At 36.2% G+C, this 21,426-nt stretch overlaps 1 protein-coding gene and 1 long non-coding RNA gene across 6 annotated transcripts in view; one reads left to right on the top strand and one right to left on the bottom strand.

Annotated features, from left to right (window-relative positions):
- Positions 1 to 205: 205 nt before the first annotated feature.
- Positions 206 to 1,560, top strand: LOC120517527. 2 transcript variants are annotated; one of them, XR_005631046.1, is made up of 3 exons: positions 206 to 220; positions 463 to 813; positions 1,352 to 1,560. It is a non-coding gene; the product is annotated as an uncharacterized LOC120517527 (long non-coding RNA). The 2 variants fall into 2 exon arrangements; XR_005631045.1 differs by having other exon boundaries at positions 214 to 228.
- Positions 1,561 to 9,760: 8,200 nt separating this feature from the next.
- The window catches only part of srsf10a (serine and arginine rich splicing factor 10a), a 21,474-nt gene continuing 9,808 nt past the window's right edge, over positions 9,761 to 21,426 (bottom strand). The window contains exons 2-6 of one of the 4 annotated variants that reach the window (XM_039739917.1): positions 19,459 to 19,801; positions 18,977 to 19,083; positions 16,258 to 16,429; positions 10,842 to 10,898; positions 9,761 to 10,668 (exon numbers count right to left, since the gene is read on the bottom strand). In XM_039739917.1, coding sequence (XP_039595851.1) covers positions 10,389 to 10,668; positions 10,842 to 10,898; positions 16,258 to 16,429; positions 18,977 to 19,083; positions 19,459 to 19,484 — 642 coding nt within the window. In that variant the 5' untranslated portion in view covers positions 19,485 to 19,801 and the 3' untranslated portion in view covers positions 9,761 to 10,388. Of the gene's footprint in view, positions 10,669 to 10,841; positions 10,899 to 16,257; positions 16,430 to 18,976; positions 19,084 to 19,458; positions 20,450 to 21,426 lie in introns of those variants that run through there. The other 3 variants (XM_039739918.1, XM_039739916.1, XM_039739915.1) reach the window with 3 other exon arrangements.

The raw sequence follows: 21,426 nt of genomic DNA on the forward strand, positions 1-21,426 counted from the left end.
CGAATGAACTTTCTACAAGTTAACTAGATAACTTCAGTGTCAAAACAAAATACAGTAATGCAATTACACATAATCTCGCCTCAGGGATCCAAAGATTAGTGCACCGCGAGACTCTGAGTATTCTGAACATCCTGGTCTTGATGGCGGAGCCCAGAAGCGACATCGATGCACAACTGTTATTCGTTAAGTCAACCAACTGCTATATCCGTCTTTATCACATGTAAAAATGTTCGTCATTTTCCACTTATGTGAATAAATTAAATTGTGAACAGATATGTAGAACTAAGCATATATAGCTAGTCGCAGCATACTGAACTTTGAAATGCATTCTGCCTGCATAAAAAAATTCCGTTGTTTCGAATTTCTGCCGATATATTAGACTAGGCGTACTAGCTGACTTTATTATTAACTTCTGTTCACGTTCTCATTTTTTTGTCTATTTTGTTTTATCTAACTTCAAAGACCGCCTCTGCCAAGCGAACCGAATGAAGCCTGTCCTTTGTGTTGACGTCACGCGGTTGGCAACAGGCGTCTAGTAGCGACTCTCCAACACTGCGTTCCGATTGGCTACTCGTCTCAGATCTCCGTCGCTATTGGAGGACGCCAGGACAGGCCTTACTACATTACAAAGCATAGGCTGCCATCTTCTTGTAGACAGTTTAAGGAGAGAGACGGTGGTTTTGTTTGAGAGATGTGGAACGTTCTTTATATGTTGTGTTCGTGAATAGAAGTTTAAAGAAGCAGCGAGTTTCCTGTGTTGACCAGCATCAGTTTAACATCATTTTGGAGCAATAACGCACCAGAGAGAAGTCGGTAAGTTTGGAAATCACTCCCCCTTTCCCCTCAAACTATCGAATACAAAATGCGTCGCCATATTGAAACCCAAAGTGTTCTTTGTTTTCATTCTTCTCCCAGTGACCCACTTTCGGTCTTTGAAAATGCGAATACTTTTTGTTGGGTTTATCTTATCATTAACATAAGGCTATTAAAGAAGCGAATTTTAATAGGTTTGCAACACTTTTTACAACATTATATTAAGATTGTTAACTATTGAAGTAAATCGACAGCAGTTATCCTCGCTATGAAAACCGTTCAGAATGATTAGCTGTCGAACTCCTATTTGCAGTTTTATTTATTTTTCATAGCACTCTTACTTTACATCAGAATTTCGAAATGTGCCCATCGTGAGCGTACTCTAGCCGGTGTAGGTGCGAGCTCCGTTGTTAACGGAGCAAAATGTTTGTTTATATAAGGGATACGACTCTATATGCTATTTTTTTTTTTTGGTGTATATGTAAATTGGTTGAGATTGATTTAAATCCTTTTTTCCCCCTTCAATTCGTTAACACAGCTGGGCTTCTTGTAACCACCGTGTGCCGAGGAGATTCATGTCCGGCCCCGCCGCACAGGTCAAGCCCTGTTGGCACATGAGAACAATAACACCCGCAGGACTGCCCGCCAGATCAGAGAGCAGTGCAGAACATTGTCCGAGCTGGAGCGGAACCGGAGGCTTGAGACGGGAGGAGACCAACGATTTCTGCAACCTTTCATCCACAAAGAGGTAAGGAGGCGGGTAAAAAAGACAACCTGAAAACAATTGCATCGCTTTACTCTATGCGAATTTAGTTGAGTATTGCAGGTCTGCAGAATTAAATACACAAAAGTTGTTTTAATTGTAAATGGGTACTTCTGTTGGCATTCTCAAAAACAAATATGATTGAAAAGAAACTTGATCAAAATATTAACATATAAGTGTTTAAAGCGTAGTATTCGGAATTGACTATTCACATGTTAAATCAATTTAAGTTCAACATTATGGAAAGAAAAGCGTACAATCAATCATTGACTTGCATGTAACTTAACTTTTTGTCGCACATTGGTGGCATCCCTTTGTGTGTGTGCGCCAATGGAATCCTCCAGCAGTATTTGCTGTCATAGTTATATCCCAACACCTGTGGTACCCCCTTTCCATGTTTTTGATACTGCCATGGAATCTTTCACTCTACTCTTCACTCAGTCTTTCAAGGTTTACAGGGAAAAACTTCAAATGCAAGTTCAAAAAAGTAAGTTGAGACTCCTGTTGTAGCCCACTTCAAACTTTTCACTGTGTCTTTTAATTTGGATGATTATGACCCCAGAACTTTAGAAATTGTTTCTTTGACACCCATTCATCCCATTCCTGGTCATCCATTGCACAATCAGAGAGTGCACCAGAAATCAGTTTTCTCAGTACTCCTGCTTTCTTTCAAATTTGACTCTTAACACACCTGGGAATGTTTAGCTCAAGTCTTTCAGAATGCCAAATATGAACTGACATTGCTTGTTAGTTCATTTTCTTTATATTTTTTTGTTTTCCAAAGCTTTAAATGTATAGATTTTAATTTTTGGAAACTTCATTGGTCATCTAAGTAAATTCTTGAAATTGTATAGTAATAAATATAAAATGCATATTGTGAAAAGTTAAGTGATGGTGCCCAAAAAATATAAACAAAGCATGAAGCAATCAAAACAGTTTTTTTCCCCCCAGTGTTTACTTGTGTTGTGCTTGATTAAAAGAAAGGGGGGACTTCCCTGACAGGAGTTTCTTGAAGCTTCAGAATGATAGAAATGTTTACTATATTCAGTTTATTAATTTTCTAATCAGTTATTATGGACACTTTTTTATATACTCTATAGATAGATAGATAGATATATATATATATAGATATAGAGATATAGAGATATATATAGAGATAGATAATCTCTCTCTCTATCATACTTGTTTTAAAGCATCAGTTTTTCACCATTGGTGCTAATGCATTTCAAATTAACTATCATACAGGGTGAAGTGGAGTTTTGGTAGCTTGATACAGTTTACATGCATAATTTCTGTACATTTTTGAGGAGTACACAAATTCTTGGCATATGTTGCACGTGCATATTCAGGTGTGTGTGTGTGTGTAGTTAGAATATACATTTTTTGACAGAGTTGTACTTGGCCATATAGTGCTTTCCTTTGTTAATACACTGGGTGGGTTAACAAAACAATTACAAGGGTGAATCTGCAAATGTTAAATTTAATGTTTGTGGTAAGATGAAAGGTATAATTGAGGTAACTTGGGTGGGGGGGTCCTTTACTATATTTGTTGTCTGGGATGTTTTTTTCTCTCCAATGTGTCGTGTTTTAACTTGGAAAAACAAAAATTTAGTAATCCTTCATTTGTTTTAGGTGACGCTGTTAGGTGAAAATGGGAGGAGGTGAGAGGTACAACATTCCAGTTTCCCATCCTGCACATGGTGCTCAGAGGAAAAAGACACAGTGTCATGGCACTAGACAAAGGAATAGAGATGCAAATATTTCTTCGGGGAGAACACCTCATCCTAAAAAGGGTGATAAGGGCCAAAGCTGGTATCCGCTGATTGCTAGTGCACGGCAGGCCGTGCAAATAGAAAGCAGCAGTAACATTGAATTTGCCACTTATAACCCGAATTGGGATAGTGCTCTATCCCATTTTGATGCACTCTTGAAATCTCCGTGTCATCAGAATTATGCTGGAGCCAAATTTAGTGAGCCACCCTCACCAAGTGTTCTTCCTAAGCCACCAAGTCATTGGGTATCTATACCCGTGGCGCCTTGTGATCACAGAGAAATCTTAACCTTCCAGCTAAAGTCTTTGCTTAAAGTTCAAGCCTAAAATGTGGAATATATGTAAATTATGAGATACAGGGCTCGAAATTTGCATTTTTAAGTGTTCAAAAATATTGATATAATGTCCTGGCCCTTTTTTTTTTTTAATAAAAACTGCACTCCAGTGCTAGTCATGTCCTATACTTCAGACATTGCAAAGCAACAGTTAACACCATGTTTTTCTGAACATTTTAAATTTGCAGTATGCAGGCCCGGTGACAATGTGAAGTGGTGCTTCTTTTAATAAAACTGTGACTTGTATATTTAACTGTATGCACCAGGACACTTTACACTGAGAATATCAGACTGATGGTTAAAGTTAGTAAACATAAGTGCCATAAGGTAATTATCTTCTTTACATGGTGGTATTTTGCACTTCATAATTATGTTATACAATCAGATTTATTAAATGTGTCTGACCGCGTTCTCAACCATACTAATTTTGAGCCCTGTATACCGAATGAATTTAGCCAGTGATTTGTTTCTCAAAGTGGAAGATATGCACAGCCCATGTCAAGCAAGAACCATGTAAATAAATGTAAAAACATGTAGCATATGTATATTTTGCAGGATAAAGGACCTGCTGGATAATGTATTTTTGGTAAGAACACTGAATGTAAAAATTGCTATGAGAACATGACTTAGTAAAATATTTTTATTTAAAAAAAAAGGAAAAAAAAAAGAAAAATGTAATAAGCACAGATGTGTCTTTGCCCCATGCACTGTTTAAGTGTATTCAATGATCTTGCACATTATGTCTAAATTTGTTTTTGTAAAATGGCTTGTATTGTTCAGTGCTCAATGATTCTTTTATTTAAAAAAAAAAAAATGGCTGCATTACTAAATTACTTTTGTTTGTATGATATGGAAAAGAGTTTATTTTAAACTTATTCCCATTTCAGTAAATGCAAAATGATATTCAGGGTTCCTTTTCATTCATACACTCAAAATATGTGCAATTTAAAATGTAGCATTTGTGTAACATTTTTATTATCTGGCTTTTTAAATTGAATTCTTAATTGTCACAGTGTAACTTGGTGTCCCACTTAATGTAAATTGGACTTAAAAATTTAATATTGGCAAATAAAAAATTAATTCCCCCCCCCACCCCATGACTCCTGCCTTTTTTTTTTGGTCTCCAAAAGCATTTTTTCCCCATATATATTGGTTGTCTTGTTTTTGGTGTATGTATTAGGTTATACGATTTATCTAAAAATGGATGGTCCAATGTGTAGCTGACGGTAAAACCTAAAATGTGGATCTGAATTGTTTAGAACCTGTTAAATTCATTATTAAATGAAGAGTATATTTATCATAAAGCATGAGGTCCTATGGTGAGATGAGATTGTGAGGAGTGTCTTTGAAAACCGTTTATGTATGCATTTAAAATATCTGCAGGTCTCCATACAGCTCTTGTGTGGCATCTCACTAGGCACTTTCATTTTTAAGTGGATTAAGGCTATTATACCTTAAAGTACAGGTTTTTTTTACTTTTTTTTTTTTTTTAGAAAATTGTTCAATAACCAGTGTAAAGATATGTATCTATACAAAAAAAATCAAAATAGCTAATTCTGAGATCATATAAGCTAAAACAAGGCATTTGAGAAGTTGCATTTCAGTTTTTTCCAGGTTAAAGATTAAGAAAAAAGGCTGCTGCTTTTCATGGCCTAGGTAGAAGTGATAGAAAGGATGTGATGGATCACTTTTTTTTTGTTACAATTTAGTATGAATGCTGTAACACAAGGAGGAAAGAACCCAACACTTAAAATGTGGACTTGCAGGTTAAATGCTGTAGTTATTGTCAGAACAGAACAACCACATTCTAGTCTCCTGTCATTCAGCATGGAGGGATACTAGGGGGAAAAAAATCAGAATGCTTGTGGTTTGGGGAGAAATAATGAAAACTTTGTTGCTGTCCAGAGATGGTATTTATTTATTTATTGCAAGTCTGTAAGCTTTGGAAATTATACAAACAAAACAATTAGTAAAAAGTATCAAGTCTTAAATATACTTTACCTGTTGCTTTGTATTGGCATGACCTGTTGTCCTCCGGAAAAGCTCTGATATGGCTGGGGATAATGATGGTTGTAATCAAGCGAGTAGCAGATCCAGTCCCTGTGCTTAGTTCACTTTCAAACCAAAGCTTTATTTACATATTTTTTGTTTGGCTAATCAGAAAACTTGTTTCCTGTTTAAGCAGTGCTGGATTGCACACAAATAATTTAACTGTATTAGGTATATAGAGGGCACTGGTGGTAGGACACATCTGTAATACGGTGGAAACCGTTGTGTTAAAGTAAATGGTGTAGGTTAATCATATAGATTTTCTCTGTAATCCAAATAGAGAATTCCAGGAAAGTGGAAGCACAATGTATGAATAATGCCAGAAAAATGCTCAATAAGCATCCAAGACATCTTTGTATTTATCAATGTGTCTGTGTATAGATACAAAAATAATTCAGGTACATGATTCTATAAGTTACCTCACCATTTTCTGTCTGTTTTATGAGGGTAGCAATTGAGATGTGTTTGTGAATTGAGTGCATTCCGAAAACTCTACTCCCACTCGAATATTTTATCATGCTGTTCATTGTTTACAGTACTTCACTACTTTTGGGTCTGAGAGAATTACAGGATATAACCATCTATGAGTAAACATCAATATTGTTGCTTCTGTACTTTGTAACCATTTAACTTTGATTGCAATCCGCCTCCGTTCCTCCTTCACAAACCCGAGATTGTTCAAAGTGAATAGGCCGTCATGCTGTTTTATTACAGTATGATCCAAGGGATCATCAGCTCAGGTCCAGCTGGCGGCCAGGAAAGGTGTCAGAATTATTATAGATGACGGGGAAGGCTTTAGCAAGTGCATGTCAATGCTACAGAAATTGGGAATTTATTTTTTTGTCATAACTGCTGCATAAAATAGGTTAATGAACCTATCTTGGTCCCAACCTGGGTGGTTCATTGAGTGCATTGCATGCTCCCAACCTATGATGAAAACATTTTCATCCAAAATGTTTTGGGTATCTCAAGAGATCACCAAAAGCAATGGGAAGTTTATATTTTACAATATGTATATTCTCTTTCATAGTTGCTTCTAACAACTTAAACGTATTTGACTTGGTTGCTGTACTTTTCTTGCCAACATCTTACATTTGAATAATCTGATACCTGTCTTGTATGTAAAAGGGATTAAAACTTCCTTCCAAAACCTGCTCAGTGGCCTATTTGTGTAACTCTGCTTGAGGCAGTTTTATTGGATTGTTTCTCAAGTCTTTCTCCACAGTTTAAAATTGTGTGCCAACTTATTTAAAACATTGAAGGGTACACCAGTTTTTTTTTAAAATGCCTTTCTAGAAATGCTTAGCAAAAAAAAAAAAAAACTCATTTGGTTTTATTCCAGTAATTTACATGCATTTAATATTTAATAGCTTTGGTAAAATCAATGTTGAGTACACTGGATCCAAGTCAAATTATTTTGACATATACTAGTAATCTATCAATCTTTTGCTTCATATTTATTGTATGCTAATGCTGTAGCAAAGCTAATAAACTCAGTGTTTAAGTAAAAATAGGTCATCAGTATTTAACCTACCTAATCCTAAATAAATGTGAGCATCCAATTATAAGTCATTCAACAAAGTGCGGTCTGAAGTGGCAGCAACTTGTATGATTATCATTAAAAATGTTAAGATTCACTATTGCATTTAATATCGTTTTTCTCATAGCAATGATTTAAATTTGTAAGAGATTGTAATAGCACAAATTATATTGTATATGTCTACATCTTTATTACACGTTTTTAAACCGGTCTAGTAGACAGCATGATGAAATTGAATAAAATGCATGTATATTTTATCTCTCTATCCAATAAGACATCTATACAGTATACCTATATATACACACAGTGTATCATTCATATATATATATATATATATATATATATATATATATATATATAGTGTGTAAATAAAATCAAAGCTTTTGTCACTTCAGGTGTTTTAGGAAAAAAAGGCACTACCCTTCCATCTCTCACTGCTTTCAGATTTCCCACCAGTTACCCACAAACCATAGCACTAATTGTCACTTGTGCTGTGTTGCTAGGTAGCTAGAAAACAATGTATAATGTGTTAGTCCATCAGTATAAACTACAGTCTCACTTCAGAGTTCTATCCAAGGTGTTTATTTGCAACACAGCACATGATTAAGGGTGCTTTCACATCTATAGTTCGATTGCTTTAGTCCGCAACAGTCAGAAAAATGTTACAATGTAGTAAACAGACGTGGGTACGGTTTGCTTTCACATATGCCAAGTTCTAAACGAACCAAAATAGACCACGAAGCCCATCGGCACCAGGGAAACTTGTCTCTTTCCCAGAACTTCCCGTCTTGCTAAGTGCATCACGCACTTCTATATACTTCGCCCGAAGTTTTTTTGTCTTAATACGGCATTGTTCAACTGTCCCAGGATAGCCTTTCTCCCTTAGCTGCTTACTTAACAGCACGTAAATGCAGCTGTTATGTGTCGTGGACAGTTGCTTTTGGATATGCTCATCCGACCATATCTATGAGGCACTTAATTTCTTCGGCACTCCACGTTTCTCCGCGGTTTGATTTCATCGCGAGTCGATAGCTTGAAAAATTTAATGGAGTCAACAGGAAGTGAAAAGAATTTTACCCACAACCCCGTATCTCTTATACCCAAAGTGGATTAAACTATACCATTTTGTCAGATTTGGTTTGGTTGCTTTCACACCAGACGAACCGTACCAAAGTAGAGCGGATAAAGTGGTCCGAGACCACCCCTTCAGATAGGTCTCGGATCGATTGATTTGGTGCGCATTCACATCAACGCAAACGAACCGAACCAAGTGCTGTAGGTGTGAAAGCACCCTAACACACTACAGGTGAAAGGTATCAGATGCAGGACTAAAGTAACTTGTGTTTTAACCCTTATATACAATAAACCAATGCAGCATGCAGGGCATAGAAATACTGTCATACCAAAAAGTATAGCTAGACTGCTAAAATGCATTGTTCTAGTTAATGTAAACCACAAAGATTAAGAAGGTGTTTTAAAAAAAATTGAACCTTAGTAAAACAAAGGATAAGACCATATAGTAGGTATTTCACATGGTTGCAGATTAAATTAAAAACTGCCACTTTACTGCAGTACCTGTTTTAACATTCAACCTACTGTAAGTCAAGCTCTAAAGAATCACTCACGCACTGCTGTCAGGTTCTAACTAAGCTGACATTTACAGACAAACAGTGCATATAAACACATGTATTCCAGCAGAGGATCCAAATTGTATGTAACAGCATAGGACAATGTTGGTTACTGTGCTTAAGCTGATGGAATAAAAACCAGGGAAGGAGATTTTCAAACAGTCATATGACACATTCTAGACAGCATTATGTAGAATAATCAACTTCAAGATAGTTTAAAGTAACTATTTGTCTCCCTGATGTCCATGAAATAAAAACACCAAAAAAGTAGTAACCACTAGTAGTACTTTATTTACATGCTAAAAAAAAAAAGACCTGTATCGAGACAGACAACTTTAAGATCATCTCTAAACAAATTTAATTTCAGTCTTTGGTAGTCAAAGATTCAAATGATCTTAACCTTTATCAAAAGTTACCCAAAATCTTACTGAATACTTTTTATATGAAACTTTCTCAAAATAGGTACAACTGGGCAAGTTATCTATTTAAGATACTTCAGTCTTTCAATGAAGACTGTGCCCGTTTGAAAAATGCCTTTCTAATGAAAGACTGTACTGACACAGAACCTACCAATGTGAAGCACTTGCACATCAAGACAAAAAACACAATCCACTTGAACTCACAGCAAGGAATCTGTTACTAAAAGAGTGTAAAAATAAGAACGTACCAGTTTTTATATATATATATATATATATATATATATATATATATATATATATATATATATATATATATATATATATATATACATACACACACACACACACATACACTTTAACAGAATGCATTACCATCCGTTTGTTATTAGTTTTAAAGGGTGGCATGCTTTCCATTTAATGCAAGCTATCAAAACTTTTTACATTTTTAAAAATACATAATTTCCTTAGTGACCTCTGCTGTGCAAGTTTACAAAGGAGAAAGTAGTAACTGTCTGCTACACGTTTTATTTAAAGAAAAGCATACAAATTTATTAAAATAAAGAAAACAATGTACCACCACTCCAGATCTATTTACAAAATATCAAGTAAAAAAAAAAAGGAGAAAAAAAATTCATAACTTGTGACCACAAATGTTGTCTGTATATTTCACTGGAAGACACTTGTTTATAGTTTTTATGAGGAATAAAAAAAAAAAAAAACATACACAAAATTGCTCAGGTGATTATCAGCAAAGCAAATAGGACTGATACTCAAGCTACAAGACAAGGATAATATAAATTTAACAAACCCAAAATATTGAACCTTGTTTGTAAACGTTCTATATTACATTGGTACTGGATATCTGAAGACAAAGCACAAGATAAGTCTCAAAATATAAATGTTAGTTTAATACTTCACCAGCATATGGCAAGAGTTTAACATTGATTTAAAAAAAAAAAAAACACATTGGAAATCAAATCACAGACACCTAAATGCTCCATCTCAAGGCTGTTTCAGGGAAAATGAAAAACAAAAACACTCATGCACCTGACAATACTCAAAAGACAAAGCTAATGACCACCCGATTTACGCCCAGCCCATGACCGTGACCTGGAACGAGATCTTGACTGAGATCTCGACCGTGATCCTGATGGAGACCGCATTCTGGAACCTTTGAGAGATTTAGACCGTGATCGTGATTTTGATGATACACGGAAATCCTCCATTGGTGGTGACACAGACTTGGACCTTGACCTGGCTTTGGAATCCTTGTTGGGTTTTGATCTTGATCGAGAATTAGATTTAGACCTAGACTTTGATTTGCTGAATGAGGGATTGCGACGCCTGTACCTGGCAGAAAAAAAAGCCATAATGAATCATAATAAACCTGTAGCTATACCAAACAAATTTTAAAATGTATTTCAAAGAAAAAAAGAATACTGCAAACTTTACAATTTGTGGAACTGACTACCCATCCCCAAGAAAAGTGTGTCATTACAATTTTATACAAGTGATAGTCTCACCTTTCATTTTCATGACTTCTGCTTCTCCTGCGCTTCCCATAGGACCTACTGCGTGATCTGAAAAGCAATGATTAATAGATTAAAGTTACATCTACATGTGTTTAACATGAGCTAGTAGCTGTTCTATTGTTTTACTGTATAATTACATGTTAAATAGACAAATCAATAAGAACGTAAAGTGTAAAAGTTCTTTTTGATAAACTTTTGATTTTATTTTTATTTTAGTTACAAGATTAAAAGATGGGTTCTTCTTTGGTTATGAAGTCCTGTTGTACTAGAAATAATGCCCTTGTCCAATAATGTGTTGCGCATTTGAAAGTCAGTTTTTTGTCAAATGAACAGTTACTCAGGGAAATCCTGTACAATTCACCTGTTAAATTCTTCCACTGATGCTCAGGTAATTTACTTGAGCACTAAATTTATATGTAAAATTTAAATCACATGGGACATTTTAGGTTCTACTATAACTGGTTGCTATGATAATTATCAAACGCTTTCAGCTCCTTGATAAAAATAATTGTGTGCTGGATAATTTTTTCCGGGTTATGCAGTACACCAGCACTGGAAAAGTACCAAAAAAATGTAAAACTTGTTTGTACCAGCAGTTCAGGATATTTGGTACTGAAAGCGAACATCAGCTTTCCTCTCCATACTCCTGACCTTTGCTAGTGTAGATGTGGAATGAAGTTTGTTTTATTAACTTCACAAAACCATAGGCTTCGACACGTGATCAAAACTTCACGTGGGACCTGGACCTAGAACCCACAAGTCCCTCCCCCACTTTGACACTACCGGGACTTCAAGGAGAACCACCACCCACTCCCACTGCTTCAGCACAACCAGTGATTCACGGTTATCAAGAGAGAAGTGGTTCGTAGTGTAGTGCACCAGGGAGGCTGGAGTAAGGCTTTGGAGTTATCCATTACTTGCTTTTGAACTGCTTTGGAACCAGTAAAAAGGTCCGAAAACTGGTATTGATAGCAAAATCCAAATTTTAGCAATGATCCAACACTACAGGACAGCAGATACTGTAAAACATTCATCCAAAACTGAGTAAAGTATTAGGGCAGGTTGAAAAGACCTTAGAAATTTTAGTTGGGGCAAATATATGTAAATACTAATCAAGTGCTGCATAATTTCAGTAAAATGCTTTCAAAATCCATACTTCTTATTTTGTTTAATATCTTTTTAGGTTTATTCTTTTATAAAAGCACAAGAGTAAAGTTGCTTACTTGCGGCTTACTATTTTACACACACTATTATAGACAAAAGTATGAAGACCATCACATCTATAGGAGCTTGTAGTCCATTCCAAAACCAGTGCCTCTGGCACAACCCCCAGTTCACACCTCTCAGAAGTCTTTCCACAATATTTTTTGAGTGTACCTGTGAGAGTTTGTGCCCATTCTTCCAAAAACACATTAGGGAGGTCAGGTATTGATGCTGGGATTGAGGCCTGGGCTCTGTGCAGGCCTCTCAAGTTCCTGTACACCAATGGCTTTGTGCACAAGCTTACTAATGATGGAACCAGAGTTAATTTTGTTTATAAAAACTAAAACAAAAAATACTTGTCAATGACATTTTTTCTGTGACAAAAATGGAACAAAATCTAAATAAAAATGTACCTTTCGTGGCAAAAAATTAGACAAATGCTTTTAAAATCATTGTTGACAAAAACTAAACAAAACTAAAATGCTACAAACTGGACAATGTGTGATGTGAAGCACTTTGCACATCTGCTACACAGATCGCCTACAAATAACGAGTATGAATGCAACAGTGCAGTTTTAAAAACTTTTATGGACACCTGTAATTGGATAACACTAATTGGGGCACCATTAGGAAATCATCATGTCAACCAGAATCCTGTTCCACTCCTCTCCACTACAAAAGCAAACACTGAGACACACACAGGATTTTGTTATTGCCATTTTATCCCTTTATGAGTTAAATTAATTTGTGAGCTTTGGGAGCATAATCAGATGTGCTCAGCCTCAGATACGAGTTGTACCTATTTAGCTTGTAGTGTCACGCATTCATTAAAGCAGATAAAATGACAGGGTGTTTAATCACTTTTACTACAATGACCAACACAGTCCCAATAAAGGAACAGACGCTTTGCATTCGTTCATCGATTGCTATGAGCACATCTAAACATATTCATTAGTGCATCCATCCATTTCATAACTAGTGGATACAGTTCACAGTTGTGGCTGACACCATCTCCACTTACACTTAATGGGCACAGTGGCAGTAACAACAACAGTCATAGCAATTAAAAATGGAGGCAAGTTACAAACGAGGTGGCTATTTGGCTTGACTACATCATCGATAAAACTTATATAAGATGTTAGAATGGCACGTACATCAGTGAATATAATGAAGTCCCTCAGTTATAATTATTTGATTACAGGTAACTTATAATTATGAATTTGCACTCAAGGTAAGCAACAATAAATCTGATTACTCATGTTAGACAATTTGAAAACATCACAGCAAAGACTCTTTTACCAGAGTTCTAAAACACTGGATTCTTCTTTCGTCTGCTCACAATAGGGGTCACCACAGTGGATCATCTTAATGTAAAAAACATATTTTAAACACACTAATGATGTAAATATAAATCTTACAATAGCAAATATTACAAACCTAACAAAAGGAGTCTCTGATAAACCAGAAAGTAAAAGCTTTTATGGGCTTGTTTAAATGTAAATATCCTAAATTATTTTGTAATTTACTAAAGCAGCAATCTCCAGTTGCTGGAGAAAGAAAATATTCTATGCATATTCATATGTTCAACAAGATAGCTGATTTTGGCAGTTTGACATTTACTTTTAGTCGACTAAAACCAATTTAGTTTTTTTTTTTTTTTAAATAAAACTAGACTAAAACTAACAATACTTAAATGCAATTTAGTCTAGACTAAAACTAAATCAAAAGGTATTGTCAAAATTAACAGTGGCTGAAACAAAAAAAGGCCCTCCCCAAACTGATGCCAGAAAGATAGCATAACATTTTCTAAAATGTATTTGTATGCATTGGCATTAACATTACTCTTCACTGGAAACAATGGGCATAGCACAAACAAAGAAGGACCGCCCTACACCATTAACCCTCACCGACCAAACTTTACATTAGGCACTACTCAGTCCAAAAGGTAGTGTTCTCGCATTCGCCAAGCCCAGATTCAACCATCAGACTACCAGAAAGTGAAGAGTGATTAGTTATTCTAGATGACACATTCTCACTGCACCAATGGCAGCATTCTTTACCCCACTCCAGCTGACACTTATTGCACAGAATGATGTTAGGATTGTATGCAGCTGCTCAGCTATGAGGACCCATTTCATGAAGCTCCTAATGAGGATTGCATGGTACTTCTGTACTGAAAAGGTACCAAAAACAAATTTTCAAAATAGCATGGAACCAGCGTTTCATTAATTTTGGTACTGGGCATAAATAGTAATTTTCAAGCACTTTATTCTGTCATTTAAAAGCAAGATCGGAATTCCAAGGGGGGCCCAGTCCCATCTCTATGAATATATATTAATGGAAAAGAACACTACTCCTATCGATGCAAGAAGTACAGCGTACAAGTACAAGTGTGTGCCGGAGCACCAAGGGGCACATTCATTTGGGCTTGGGGACTGAAGCAGCTTTAACGTGGGTGTGTGTATGCGTTTTCGGGGGGTGTCTTGAGTATTGGTAGCTCTCCGTTATTTGCTTCTGAACCGTCTTGGTACCGGTTCTGAGGTCCAGGAGCTGGTATCAATGCCAAAATCTAAATTTTAGGACAGATCCAATACCACCCCCAATACACAGTTATTGCACAATGATAGCACTTACTTTTAATAAGGCAAGTCTAGCAGAAACAGAAAAATCACATACTGTCCTGTAGCAATGCCGACAGTTCCATGTTTAAAGTTACTGAGCTCTTTGGAATGACCCCATTCTACTGCCAATGTTTTATCAAAGGATACTGCTTTCAAAATAGCAGACTTCTATAAGATATTATAAGAGAAGACCCAGTACTATTTTACTGACAAAGAGATTGTAGAAAGTATTAAGAGTACAGTAAATAAACTTTATTAATCCCATGGAGGTGCCAACAATTGTGACACGTGTGGTTTTGTTAAAAAGAATTACTTCTTGATGAGGAATTGTTTTTTCTTAGAATAAATTTACTTCAGTTAAATGCTGGAATTACTATCATTTTTTTCAGTCTAAGTTAAGGTAATTCACCAAAAGGTGATTTTTTTTTTTATATAAACTCATTTGTACCAGTAGTGCCAATAATTGTGAAGTGGACTGACTGCATGCAAGGCTTGGTGAATCCTTCTGATCTTATGCATTCTCTTGCATTGCATTTTCATCTCTCTACTGTAGAGTATATATAACATTATTTACTACATATTGAAATAAATGTCACTATCATCCAAAATTATTATTTCAGAAATTAACTATTTGTGACTGCATCTTCAACTCCCAGTTGAATATCTGCAATTCATTCTTTAGCAGAGTGACTGTGCAATTGCCTGACCAGTTTTTAACTTAAATAGCATACTGAGTACATGACAACATTGTTGTACCCTGCCACAGTGCATTCCAAATCCAAAGACAGCCGAGATACTTGGACTTCTAGCAAAAAAAAAAAAAAAAACTTGGAAATGAAAAAATAAATCTCATTATGAGTCTTACATAGTGTATCTCTTTTATTGCTTACACTGGAATTATTCACTAACTCCTGTTTTAGTTGACTGAGATTAATTTAATAGGTTTACTTTTATACAGTATAACGGTTGGCTGTTCAACCAACTGCCAAAAGGCTTTAAAAAGCGGTTTTTGTTTGTTTTACTCATTTTATTTATACTCACTAATGTTCAGTTCTGACAAGTTATAGTGCTAAATATCATCATAATAGTAGTCTTCTGGCTTCTTCACAGTTCAAAATTACTTTTCAAACTTAACATTGAACATCAGGAAATGAACAAATATCTATATGGAATCATGTGGAAAATTAATCATTTTGGACGGTGTTATCCAACCCTAGGCTTTAGTTTGCAAAAAGGTTGCATTAATAACACAGTAAGATTGCATTACTAGGTTGCATTACTGTTTTTTTTATTATTTTTGTCCAACGCTGTGGCCTTTTGTTTTTATTTGTTTTTTGGGAGGATAAATTCCCAAATGGTTAAACCATTTCTAAAGAGATAAATACAGGGGGTGGTTTAAAAGTAGGTTTACATCTGTTTGTATGGAAAAATACATGCATGGTATTATTGCTACGCTCAGGCACGCTTTAATAATAAACTGTGTAATACTATACAGAATCAAAGATGTATTTTATAGTTTACTTTGCAAACAGTTTTAGAACATATTTTATGGAAAAGCAAAGAACAGGAAGAAAACATATCACCTTCTGAAATTGTCAGACCTCCTTGGTCGCCTTTCTAAAGAGTGGCTCCTTGACCGTCTCCGTTCATAGCTTCTACTACGAGACCTTCTGCGTCTATTATCTCTGTCGTAGTCATTATAGCGAGTAAAATTACGAGGTGATCGTCTTTCTTTTGACTTCATTTGACCAGGAGCTATAAAAAAAATAAATAAATAAAAATACTACTTCATATTGGAAGTAACACATAAGCCAACACATATAATTTTAATGTTTTAACCTACTCCAACAGGTAAACCTTACCCAGTGCTGCTGTGGTATGCTGTGATAGTCAAAAACTGTTTTAACCAAATGAGTCTGAGACATTATACAAATTCTTAATTAAAAGTTGAAATGTTTCTTGCTGACCCATTATGCACCGTCTAATCCAGTGGTGGCGAACCTATGGCACGCGTGCCAAAGGGGGCACTCAGAGCCCTCTCAGTGGGCACATGTGCCGTCGCCCGAGCACAGAGTTCGTTACTATAAAGCCAGAGAAATGCGGGGCCGGGCTGCTCCCCTCACCGCTCCCCCTCTTCACTCGCTCCGGAGGACTTTTCTCACATCACCCGCCCCTCTGCCCAACAGCCCAATGGGAGCGCTTCCTTCCTCTCCTGTCTGGGGTAAGGCGGGCGACACACATGCTGCTTGAGGGTGCGGCACGGTCTGCAGCCTTTTGAGTCTGTGATTCCCGTGGTGGGGTTGGAGGGGATGTGGTATAGCGGGTCCACAGCTCAAAATTGAAAAGGCCAGTTTTAACAGATAATTGCCGCACTCGCGCAAAGGGTTATGGTAGAGTGGCCGGAGCGGTTTCCGGGAGCTTTGTGACGCGGGCAGTCCTCGCTTAAGCGCACAGGTGAGGAGTCGTCCGCATCTGTAATTATTGCCGGGAGTTGCTAATCGCCACACCTGATCCACGACCCCGTAATATATAATAGAAGCGGGGGGGTGGGGGGTTGGCGGAGCTTAATAGGGAAGACCTGCGTGAAACACTTGAGAGGATCGAAGGGATGACAAAGGACAGCACAGTTAGTTATGAAAATGAAATCCTTAAAGTGTGGAATTCTCTGCCAAATAATCTTAAATCAATGAAGGCACTTGAGATTGCTTTCCTTACTTTGTTTGGAACAGCTTATGCTTGTGCGCAGCTGTTTTCAGCTTTGAATTAAATCAAATCTGACACCAGAAACAGACTAACAGATGACCTGAGTGCTGCATGTGTTGCTCTCAAACTTACAAAGTATGAGCCAAGGATAGACAAATTATCAGCATGCATACAACAGCAAAAAGCACATTAATTGTTCAAAAGCATACCGAATGCAAACTTTTACCTTTCAACAAAAAGTTGTTTGTATCATTGAAAGCTCTGTTATTATGTTTTTCTTTTAAGACAAAAGATGTTAATGTATGAGTTGCTTTTCTAAACTAAAAGCTCAGTAGATAGACAGACAGAGCATCAGTATTGGCAGTCCAGTCCAATTTACCATCCAGCTGCACTCCCAGGTATTTATAGGTCTGTACCCTCTGCACACACTCAACTCTGATGATCACGGGGTCCATGAGGGGCCTGGGCCTAATAAAATCCACCACCAGCTCCTTGGTTATGCTGGTGTTCAGTTTTAGGTGGTATTCAGGTTACATTGCCATGTTGGCACTTTGCGATAAATAAGTGGGTTTTGGATTGCAGTTTGGGCACTTGGTTTCTAAATGGTTCGCCATCACTGGTCTAGTCCCTTAACTCTTTCGGGGCTGATGTCGACTTTTGTCAAAAGGAGGAGCCGACAATGGTAATCGACTGTAAAATTGTGACAAAACCAACTGTTATGTTTTAGTTGGACTCTCGTTGCTTGAAGGGAAGAGAGCTTCATTGGTTTGACCGAGATTTCTTGCGCTTGTGTGAGTAGCAAGGTGCAAACAACAGCAAAAATGGCATTGACAGCTGATGAGAGATCTAAGTGGTTGCATAAAGCAAACTACTGCGTGGACGACGTTTTGACTATTATCTCTGAACTGGACTATGACTTGTCGGACTCCAATTTTGATACAAGTGATCGAAAACAAATGTGAGGTTCCAGCTTCAATTGACTGGTCCTCAGCCAATCATGGTGCTGAATGGGTTCAGGTAGCTGATACGCCTACGACAATGTTCGCGAGGGAGGACTGCCACTTAATTAGAGGTAGAACCTAGATTGCAATGCCTCAGCCACATGAAGACAGCTTGGCAGCAAGCCTGCCGCACATTCTTGTCAAACTGGCAGCCACAGCATGCAGCAACAGATGTTTAATCTTGATTTCTGTGTGAAACCATTGCTTTTAAAAAACTTTTTTTTGCAAAAATATTCAGCCCTCAAAGAGTTAAATGCAACAGTGCACAGAATGGATTAACAAGGACAACGTACCTTTCAATTTATTTTATAACACTAAATAGAGAGGAATGATTTAAAACATACCAGGCTCAAACTAAATAAATACTCTACTACCCTACCAGAAGAAAAAAAAATGTTATAAAACTAATGCTTTTATTCAACTTATTCATATTCTTCCCCTCCTTAACCAACAGAATGTTCAAACTAGCATTTTTGCCAGCATTGGTTCAACACCGATACTGTAAATTGGATCAGTGCCAGGTCCAGTAACATTTGACCCCAAAAACTGGTGACAAAACAAACAGAAACACATCAAGCTCCCCAAAGTCAATACTTACTCTTTCTATCACCTTGTGCAAACTGGATCTCAATTTGACGACCACAGACCCACTTCCTGTCCAAGTTATGAAGTGCATCTTCTGCATCCCGAACATCTTCAAATATGCTGAGCTGTTAAGGCTTTTATACATGATCTTGAAAGGAAAACAGCTTGATAAAAAATGCTAATATAAGCTAAATCTAAAATGTGTGGGAGAATTCACGTTACATTTAAAATAAAGTTAAATAATCTTGACGATTTAAGAATATAGCAAATAAGATACGAAAAGAGGATGAAAGAAATTTGTAGATGAGATGACCTTTTTTGTTAATGTTTTCAAGAGGGGAGGGTAGAACAAAAATATGGATGAAGAATACTCGGGAGAAAAAAAAATGCAACTTAAAAAAATCCAAGAATACTAATAAAGGCTTATGTACTTAAAAAAAAAAAAACAAAAAAAAAACTAACGTGCGAAAAAAATCCAATGTATTTGTAGGATACAAAATTAGGCTTGTTACCTTAAACATGCTTGACTTTCAACTTCATCTTGACCTTTAACTCTTTAAAACGCTTTCCAGAAGAACTTGGTTTGCGGCTTGACTGATAATCTTTTTTTCTCTTTTGCAGACAATTTGAAGCCTTGGCTCCCATTTTGGTTTCATTTTCCTCTTTGTCTCTTCAAGCTTTAAATTCTCTTTATTTTCAAACTTTCCCTTTCTCTTTTCTTGAGGCCTGATCCTTAAGAGGTCTTTGGCTTGTCTGCTTGTGTTAATTCTTGGAATCTACTCTAAAAGGCTCTTTAATTTCTCTGTGGGGTCTCCAGAACTGTATCGCTTTATATAGTCTGGGGCAACAACAGAAGAAACTTAAATTAGGAGACAGAAGTTGTGTTGCTTTACTTGTGAATCCCTGAAAAAATCACACACATAGTGAAATCATGTCTTTTTGCAGATGTAACAGCCACCTAATGAAAATCAGACATTTAAAAAAATAGTAAGTCTTACAAAGCTAAACACTCGTCGAGTCAATCTTAAGATCGGGTACAAAATCCTTAGGTTGTTTCTGCCAACATAAAATCTTATTCTGCATTATATTATTTCCATACTGACAGGTGAGCGATACATCTTGACCTGTTTTACCCAAGCACTCCTACAAACGTGACCTTGTTAATTTGAGCAATACTAAAAAACTGACATGACAGACCCCAAAAAATTAAATAATTCTTACGATAACTGCCATGTTTACACCATGCTCCAAATCTAAAAAAATTAACAAGTAAAAATCAAGCATAAGCCAGCAATAATCTAACTGGAAAACTAAAGAATGTCACCAGTAGTATATTTTGTTTCTTTTAAAAAGCATGATCAGAGTGTCAAAGCCTGCATTTTCTTCAAATTTAATTAGTTGAAATGCAATAAATGACCTAAAATTGTGAAAAGATAAGCAATAAACTAACGGAGTTTTAAATTTAAAGTTTAGGTTAGCAAAAAGTGAAAAAAGGAAATTTCAGAAAATTTCAAATGGGCATTCTTCAGGGAACAACTAATAGGTTACAATCTACAGGTGTTGTGCAGCAATTAAAGTAAATTAAGCCTTGCAAACTGGCTGTTATATCAGCAAAGGTAGCCACTTTGATCAATCAAAAATTAAAATAATTTTTTTAACACTTAATGATTGCTAATTTTTATTTGTCCTACACCTTAATTTCATGTAACATTTAAGATAAAAACACTAAGGTGTTTGACCAGTAGCATATACAGCAGTAGGATTTGCCATTTTTTATTTAATTGTTGCAGAACATCTGTAATATATTATTTTGTTCCATGATGAAGGCCCATTTCTAATATTCTGATATTTCCTTTTTTCATTTTCTTTGCTAACTGAAACTTAAAATTGAAATGTCTGGCAGCATTTCACCATTTTAGGTCATTGATTGCATTTCAAATGATTAATTTTGAAGAAAAACTTAAGTATTCTAAAACTGTTAACTGGTAGTGTACATCAATTATTAAAGTAGTCCATCTCTTAGACCTTCAAAAAAAACCAAAACCTACACCAGGTATAAGGAAAAAAGTCAACACTAAGCACCGCTAGCTTTCACATAAACTTCTTAAAAATGTATATTCTAAATGGGGGGAAAAAAAAAAACCTGTTCAAGCAAATGATGTCAAACTGCAACATAAAAAGTACAAGGAAATGATATATACCTTTTTGGTCCAAAATTCACTTGATTAATAGAAATATTTTTTGAGAATAGGATACAATCTCTCAAATTTCATCAAAGCTCACGGTGACTGAAATATAAAACTGTCTTATAAATGCTACCTAGTTTTGAGGCTAGGGATCTGCACCAGCATTCGGTAGTTGGCCACTTCGGATCCTGTAAATGCCAGAATTGACTCTATTCTGTTGGGCCCTTGAGCAAGGCCCTTACCCTGCAATTGCTTCATCCTGGGTATGACGTTAATC

The sequence above is a fragment of the Polypterus senegalus genome, chromosome 17 (genome assembly GCF_016835505.1).
Source record: "Polypterus senegalus isolate Bchr_013 chromosome 17, ASM1683550v1, whole genome shotgun sequence".
NCBI lineage: Eukaryota > Metazoa > Chordata > Cladistia > Polypteriformes > Polypteridae > Polypterus > Polypterus senegalus.